The sequence below is a fragment of the Pinus tabuliformis genome, chromosome 8 (assembly GCF_031772625.1).
Source record: "Pinus tabuliformis cultivar Carrire ecotype Pingquan chromosome 8, CPIR1, whole genome shotgun sequence".
Classification (NCBI taxonomy): domain Eukaryota; kingdom Viridiplantae; phylum Streptophyta; class Pinopsida; order Pinales; family Pinaceae; genus Pinus; species Pinus tabuliformis.
The window spans coordinates 46864266-46873287 of record NC_142294.1 but is presented as its reverse complement, the minus strand read 5'-3'; the positions used below and the strand labels follow the sequence as shown (position 1 = coordinate 46873287).

The following is a 9022-nucleotide window of genomic DNA, read 5'->3' as shown; positions in this document are numbered from 1 at the left end:
TCTGTCCTTGTAGTGTATAAAGCAAGCCGCAGAGACAAATGCTATGGCTACCAGTATAATGCACAATATAATAATGGATAGAATTAATTTTCCCATGGTACCATTGCCCTGAAAATCTAGATGCATATGGATAACTGGATTCCTATTCTAAGGATTGAGAAAGGTCCAAGAATTGGATCCTGCTATTCTTCTGAATCAAGATTGTTTCTGTGGTTTTCATATCAGCATAGTTTGTTGATCCTGAAAATGATAAAATGATAGATATCTAGAATGACATTTACACCATACCTCGCAATGGGAACCACCTGTGAGGATGAAGGAGCGGAAGGCATTGTTGATTTGATTATTAAATTGCCAGACTTTGCTTGCTGATGATGTTTTGAATTGTGTTTGTGCTTTTGCAGAGATAGGAGCTGAGGAAGCTGCTGCCTTTTGAAGAGTGGAGAATAAATTACATAATCTGAAACAACACATTTAATGATTTCTTCTTCAAAACAAGGTTTTGAAGAAGAATCAATCTCTGACATGAGACGGAGTCTAACATCGGCTCCATTTGGGATGGCAGCTGCAGCTTCCTGGAGGTGCCAAGAACCGCAGAACTTTGGGAGAGCAGATAGTGCCTTCATCCATTGGGCAATGGAGTCATCATCAACACAACTCTTGACTTATTTTCAAACTGAAACTGAACTCAAACAACCTTCAAGCAAACTAAAACAAGATGCTGCCCTTATGGCTGCTTATTTATTTACAACATCTACCCTAATCTGTTGTATAAACAAGAGATCAGGTAATGCTAAAATGCCAAATTAACCATTCGAGTAAACCTGACAATAAAGCCGCTTGAGAATGCTGCCACGAAGTCACAGACGCAAATGCTAGCAGCCCTTCATGCACGTACTGAGCCTGGTCATGGAAAAGACAGACTGATCTGTCAATAAAACTGAAAAATGTGTCCATGTATGTCACAATAGGATCACGGACACTGGACTCTGTTGGCTGCCCCAACTCTGCAACACATGCTTCCAGCTGCACATTGTCAATGTATACCTCTATAGGCAAGTCTGTTATTCCTTGTTGTGAAGGAAGGAGGATTTCCAAGAACTTTTTAGGGTCTTGGAAATCATAAGACTGGATCTGCTCATCTAAATCTTGAATCTCTTTCTCGATTCTTTCAACAACTAACTCACAGACGCTAGGATGATAATTCAGAGATTTCAAACATTGAAGGAAAAAACTTAAAACTTCTTCATTAATTTCAATATCCACTAAGCATTCTCTAAATTCGTTTAGAGCTTCACAAAGTGCAGGGTTTGCCACATACCCTACCATTGCATGAACATATCAACAGGCACTGGAATGTCTGGATCGAGTTGGAGTCGCCAGGTGAATGATTCAGCCTGCATATGTATCTGACTGTTGTCCACCATCAGCATCAGATCTGACATTTGATTGCATGTACCGGGACAAAACAATCAACAAGTTGAATGTTCTCCCCAGTATGGTCGCCACTATGTTAGCGCTTGGAATTCACCTAGGCTGAGATAGACAAACTCTCAAGGCTACATCAAACCATTTCACCTCGTAGCTATCCCTACGAGGAATGAGAAGGCTCTCTCGGGTCAGATTCGGTAGATCTTTCAATATGATAAGCTGACCGATTAGGAATAAAGATATTAGGCTAGTAAACTGATGAGGAAGGTTGATTTGAAGTTTTTGGGGTTTTTAATGACGGGGTTTTTTTGGGTTGCATGGGAAAAATCACAGCTTCAAACAGGGAAATATAATGAACAACACAGGTTGACGACTGAGGCAAGGTAGGCAAGGAATTTAGCATCAAATCTAGATTTTTTTAAATGGGATGGCAAGACTGGTGAGGAGCTAAGGAGGGCAAATAATACTTTGAATCCTCCTTAAACAGAAGAAAACATTGAACATGAGCAAATTTATAGGAGGAGCATACAATACTATGAATTCCTACCTAAACACTTCATTTGCTCAATTAGAAATGATCATGAGGTGAATGAAACATAACAGTTTTACATATGAGACAAACAGAAAACTTATGCTAAATTAACATACCACATGAATCTCAGCAATCAGAGCTGTGGTTTTCTCATTAAAAATCTCTGTTACAAAACTGCACAATGAAGCTCAGTTTACTCCAGCTCTCAGCACTCAGAAAAATCTCCTCTCTCTCCTTACAAATGAATTTGTTTTATAATAAATACAATGCTGCCCAAAACAGGGCGCTGTTTTTAACTAATATTTCACAAATTAGAAAAGAGTGTTATATTCTATCCTAAAGTAATGCAGCGTTCCTCTAAATCTGCTGATGATTTGGCTTATTAGGAGACAAAATCTGGAGCAAAAATCTCATGAAATCAGGATTAAGGATCGAAATAGACAAATTCGTTTCTCTATAAATCCTATGGCTAATAAACCGGAGCGCTGATCCCATTGAATAAAGTCTGGAAATAGGCATCGAATCATATTCTGCTGTTCTGGCACCGTTTGAATAGCGGTCACAAAGCATTCATTGCCTGTTGATTCCTTCTCTAATGATTTTCATTAAATAAGTGTATGTTGTAAAAGAAAACAAATCAACCCAAAAACTCCTGCGCTGTCTCACCTGAATTACATAAATAGAACATGTAATAACTTTCCCCTCAAAAATCTCTAACCAAAATAAAAGCCTAACAATTGGAGCGCAGACTCTTATGCATCTGGTAACAGGTGTCTTCAGGTGACTTTGAAGTGAAGAGCAGTTGTCAAAGACGTGAGCCAAATTTTCCCACGTTGCTCTAACAGCTTAAGAGCCCGAATTAAAACTATGCGATCAACTCCAGCAAGCTCTGTTTCAGCAAAAAATGCCTCCAATACGAATGCAACCACCAGGTTTACAAGAAGCAACACCGTTATTACATAAAAAATTGATGAAGTACAGCAGTGCCCATGACGTTCCAATAATTTGCACATATCGATGCACCCTTTGTCGATACCACTGGGACTTCAATCCAATTCATTGACATGATTACATGCTTTGTTACAATCTAGTGCAACAGAGGAAAGTTCATTTTTCCCAGCATAAGCATCATCTGCCAGTTTAGGCCCAAAACGGGATAGACAGGTTCTTTGGAAAATTCGATCCTTCGTGCCCAACAATTTTCATTGAATCTGACTCTGAAGAGCCTGGCATAACCTTCATTCTGGCTGAGAAAAACCCTGCATGAAAACTGGTTACAGAATCTAACGCTAATCGAAGCTTCACAACCGCATCTTCATCTTCCCTCAAAGATGACATAACCTGGTAGGTATTCCGCCTCCTCAAGGATCTAAGAGCATAAATAACCTGATCATTAATAAAGCTGTACAAGAACATAAGCATATTGCTTTCGGAAAGCCACAGAATTTCTCAAAATCTCTCCATTTTCTGCTTCCCTAAAATATTGAAACAAAGAAGGCCTGAAGACACACAAAATGTTGGATCCAAGACTTTCCAACTAGTACAAGTACAAATATGCTCTCCGCGCAGAGGGGTTCGGCCTCTGAAAACAAGAGAACCAAATGCCTAACATTCACACGAAAAAACAGAATTTTATGAGAAGAGCCAAGCATATCTGCACAATAAATGAGCTTACAACTGGTATCGTCCATTTGTCAGATGTAGCCATTATATGAGACTGCAAATTGAGAGCTTCAAAGAAAGCCGATGGTAAGCCCGCAAGTGAAATGACGATCCACCTTAAAATCTCTGTTGGTGTTATTAAGAGGAACGAAGCTGGAACGAAGATGAACAGAGAATAGCCATACAGACACCATATTTCCACTAAGCTCAAAGATATGCCCAAGTACTGAAGTAGGAAGTAACATCCAAGCGGTACCAGACATATATACGCATAGAATATGGCTGCAGCCCAGTTCACATAGTTGATATCATAAACCCACTCAATAACAGTGCTACTTGGTTCAAAAGATAAATAGGCCGCAAAATTTCCAAGAACTGTTGCCAAAAAGACAAAAGTTGTGGAAATCCAGACAGGTCCATACATATCAGGATTATCAGCAATCGTTTTAATGAAGTCTCCTTTGTGTGGATACAGTGAACCAATAATTCTTTCAACCACAACGTATGTGTCCACATTGAAGTAAGGCCTGTATGTTGCAATGCTAAAAACACCCCTCCAGCCATTTGATGGTTGTGCATTATGTTCACCACCTACATCAGGCAGAGCAGATGGACCATCCACATTAGGTGTAGGTTGATATCCCCACATTCTGCCTTGAACATTGCTCGGTGGAAATGTCTGTAAGTTTGCTTCTCTGAATTCCGAGGCTCTCGGAACACCGTCCACGGCAGCAAGGGTATATGAGGCTATGAATATTTGATTCAAGATCTGGACCTGCATTTTGCAATACTAATCGTAAAATAGTCCCTCTGTAGCGTGCCCGAGTCCTCCTTGCTCATAAGTTTGTGCCTCCGCTCAATATTTGAGAGAAATGATCCACTACTAAGAGGCACATCAACACCACCAGAGCTTCCTGCCACCAATGAGATTAAACGTTGAAAATTGCTTAGTTGCCTCAGCTAGTTGTGAATAAGAGAGCTGTTGTACAATTGTGCCTGGTACCATTTCACTTTTACTGTTGAATTTGAAAGATTTTTCTTCCCATGCATCCTGTAATAGATCTGAGGCATGAGCTGTCATGAGCATGAAACTCTTCCGTGAAAGATGACCCCTGGCTTATTGGATTAGTAAAACTGTTTGTGCTATTATCAAATGAGACATTTGAAAACGGGATTCTTAGTCTGTCCTTGTAGTGTATAAAGCAAGCCGCAGAGACAAATGCTATGGCTACCAGTATAATGCACAATATAATAATGGATAGAATTAATTTTCCCATGGTACCATTGCCCTGAAAATCTAGATGCATATGGATAACTTGATTCCTATTCTAAGGATTGAGAAAGGTCCAAGAATTGGATCCTGCTATTCTTCTGAATCAATATTGTTTCTGTGGTTTTCATATCAGCATAGTTTGTTGATCCTGAAAATGATAAAATGATAGATATCTAGAATGACATTTACACCATACCTCGCAATGGGAACCACCTGTGAGGATGAAGGAGCGGAAGGCATTGTTGATTTGATTATTAAATTGCCAGACTTTGCTTGCTGATGATGTTTTGAATTGTGTTTGTGCTTTTGCAGAGATAGGAGCTGAGGAAGCTGCTACCTTTTGAAGAGTGGAGAATAAATTACATAATCTGAAACAACACATTTAATGATTTCTTCTTCAAAACAGGGTTTTGAAGAAGAATCAATCTCTGACATGAGACAGAGTCTAACAAAAATGACGGGGTTTTTCTGGGCTGCATGGGGCAAAGAAACAGCTTGAACAGAGAAATATAATAAATAAAAAAACACAGATTATCGACTGAGGCAAGGTAGGCAAGAAATTTAACATCAAATTGAGATTAAATGGGATGGCAAGACTGCTGAGGAGCTGACAAGGGCATAGAAGATGAATCCTTGTCAAACAGAAGAAAACATGAAATATTGAACAAACTTAAAGGCAGAGCATACAAATGATGAATTCTACCTTAACACTTCATTTGTTCAATTAGAAATGATCATGAAGTGAAATGAAACATAACAGTTTACATATGAAACAGAAGAAAAACTTATGCTAACTTTCATACCACAGGAATCTCAGAAGTCAGAGCTGTGTAATTTCATTAAAAATATCTGTCAAAAACTGTACAATGAAGCTCTGTTTTCTCCAGCACTCAAAACTCTCCCCTCTCTCCCTCTTCACTCTTACAAATGAATTTTTTCAATACCTTAAATAAGTGCTGCTAAAGGAAAAATAAATCAACCCAACAACAAAGGTGTTGTTTCAACTACAATTACAAAAATTAGGGAAGGGTGTTTCATCTATTCTAAACATAGAACAACGTTCCTCTAAATCTTTGCTAATTGGCTAATTAAGAGACAAAACTGGAGCGCAGGTCTCCATAGGATCAGGATTGAAATCTTAAATCGAATCCCATAGATAGTCTTGACTTATTTTCAGCTTGCCACGTTACATTTGCCATAATAAAACAACCTTTAAACTAGAATTCTGCCGATTCAGCTCATGGTGACAACTGTACTGAGAGCGGTTTGCATGGTTGCACTCAACGTTTAATTCAGATCTATTTGCAGGAATACAAAATGTAATAGAATCCCCAGTTCCCCATAACTGAAATGTATGTCTTTTTGCACTTTCAAATACTCCCGTAGTGCTTCTATTACTTTCAGGTCCTGTAAGTAGAATTGAACTCGAAAAGGGCTGTTCATGAACAAGAACAGTCACCGCAGAAGTCATCAGGGGCATAAATGCCGTCACGCCAAAAACAAACCTTACACCATACGCTTCCACAAGAGAGCCACTGAAGTAAGCACTCACGATGCCCCCAACTGCTGATGAACCCCAGCATAAGGACCGAAAAGATCCTGAGGTATCTTGTGACTCCCCACGAGCTCTTTCTATTACCATTGAATCCACTACAACATCTGAAAAGGCAACCGACAAAGAACCAAGAAAAATAGAGACCGTAGCTCCAATGTTGTCATCAACAAAGGTAGCCATTAAACTCCACATACCCGTATCATAATCCAAGGAGAAAAACACAATGTTTTCATCAGCTGCCCCAATGACACCACCTCTGCACTCTTCATCTAGGGCGAGGCTTAGAACCAGTTCATAATGAAATTTAATAGAAGCAAGAGGTGTCCTTGGATTCCTCAAATCACACCAAGCAAGGCTTCCAAATTGATGCTAGACAAAGGATCTGGCTGATGTAAACTCAATGGCGAAGAGATAGTGAGACCAGAATAACCATTTCCTGAACGGGTATGTGCCATTCCCAAGGAACTAGCTGAAAGTAAAACCTTATGCAATTGTGGAGGAGATGGAGTTGATATATCATTGCTAGATAAGCTGCAAGCATTCCCTCCTGCATCAGAAGACTGTTCCAAGAGGCCATTTCCATTTAGCAATCTTTATGGAGAGTTTTTCATGTCCTGCCCTCACACGCTTCAATGGAGGAATAATTTTTTAAGTGTGCATAATTGATCCATGGACAAGATTGACTCCATTCACCAGAGGCGATTTTGAGGTAGTCTCATCAGTTCCAGGTGAGCGTGATGCAATTGACTTCTTCCATGTAGCAGATGGTGTCCGACTATTACGGTTTCTTGAGACACAGCGTATTGGACGCGAGAATACTCGAAGAAACGGATAGTTGCCATGTTTGGTGAGTCAAAACACACCCGAAATAATCTATTATCACATCTAGATGACAGCTGAGATATTTTGAGCTTAAAGGAAGCACGCCCATGAAGAAGTCTGATAGGTCGCTCAGTGGAAGGAAATTCAACACCATCAAAAGTTGTAAGAAGAGGAGCTTCTGCATCATCCTCTGGTTTCTTAACAGGAACTCCAGAACGCCCAAGTGCATCTAATAAGACAACATCAAGAGAAAAATTCCTGCGACAGGAGGCTTTGATATCTCTCCTGTGACACTATTCTGTAATGCATATGCTATGCTTTTCTCTCCAACCGCCATTTGCACCCACCTCACATCCAACATGGACCCACTTCTCTAAGGGGCATGCTTGTTCAGCAGGGACAGAGTACTCATCAATAGATGCAGCAAGAGTAGCATCGAGGACTAGTTTATTAGAAGCCAAAGACAAAGCAGGAAAGAGTGACAATTTCCTGTCACCATCCAATGTAAGAAAAGGGGCAGCGGCTTCAGCATTCGGATGAACCTGGCAAATAATATTGCCCCCTTTTCTACTTTTGAGCAGGTAAATCCACAAGCACAGAGTGAAGCTTCCATCATCATTTGTAACATTTTTTTTTGATAAACTCACAAATAGTCTGTCCAATGTCAGATAATCATCATCTCCGAATATCGGTCCGGTCTTGCATCCAGCCTTATTTGCCATTCAGAGTCCCGATATGGTCCTTGCACCTAGTTTTCCAATATTAAATTGAATCGAAACAAACTTCAAACTGCAGAAAGGGCTGTAGGCCTATAGGCCTAAATAAACCTTCTTGACAAGATCCAAACAAAGATGGCTTTCGAATTTCCCTTTGTAAGTCCTCAGGTAAATCCTCCAGCAGCAACAGCCATCTCTTGAAAGTTGTGGCTGAAAGTTTTATTAATTCTGGTAACCAAACTCCTCAATGTGGGAAGCCAGGATTCCTTAAGACTATTTAATTCTGCCAAACTCCTATTCAGCACTGCTCTGCCTTCCTCCAATTTTAACTCCAGGTTGTGGATCTGCTCACATCGGCGCTCATATTCTTCAAGCACATTGTGATTAAGAAAAAGAACAGCATTTGCCTGTGCCGTACAATCTTGGATTGCACCTTCAAGTTCTTCAACTGTATCAGGCATCTTAAGAAACGCCCGTTGTAATTTCAGGATTGAGCCTGGCAACAGATTTCTGCAGCATCCTTAGCCATTTGAAGAGCTGGAGAATAAATTACATATTCTAAAACAACACATTTAATGATTTCTTCTTCAAAACAGGGTTTTGAAGAAGAATCTATCTCACACTGACATAAGACTGAGTCTAACAGTACCTTCTTGCGAAATTTCAATTCGATGCTCAGAAAGAAAGTTATGACGATTTCCCCAGGTCACCTGTTTGGAATGTAATTCAGGAGTCTGCAAAAAGACCAACTTCCTCAGATCATATCTCCGCAAATATAGCGCGAAAAGCTCTGAAATTCAGACCCGAGGTTCAACGCGATTTCTTCTCAAATGAGTTTTTTTTGCAACTTCTGAAATGTCGCAGAAAAAAAAGTTATAGCGAAAATTCCATGATGACCTGTTTGGAGCAGCGAAACCCTAGAATCCAAAGCTCTGATACCAAACGTTATGAAACCAGCTCAAGAAAAGATAGAAAAGATAGATCAACGCCTTAGAATTCAGCTTCTTCGAGGGGGAAACCTCCTTTACGTT

General features: G+C 39.9%; 1 protein-coding gene and 1 pseudogene across 1 annotated transcript; both read right to left on the bottom strand.

Moving 5' to 3' along the window:
* Window positions 1–3553: 3553 nt before the first annotated feature.
* LOC149234068 (uncharacterized) lies at window positions 3554–4406 on the bottom strand. The gene has a single exon (XM_089368146.1). It carries the CDS (start codon window positions 4404–4406, stop codon window positions 3576–3578), a length of 831 nt encoding a protein of 276 aa, XP_089224272.1. The 3' UTR covers window positions 3554–3575.
* Window positions 4407–8155: 3749 nt separating this feature from the next.
* LOC149234067 (structural maintenance of chromosomes protein 5 pseudogene) lies at window positions 8156–8452 on the bottom strand (annotated as a pseudogene).
* Between the last annotated feature and the right edge of the window lie 570 nt (window positions 8453–9022).

Bases quoted from the DNA above. Each gene is read 5' to 3' on its own strand.
- LOC149234068 (XM_089368146.1), bottom strand. From the start codon at position 4,406: ATGCAGGTCCAGATCTTGAATCAAATATTCATAGCCTCATATACCCTT.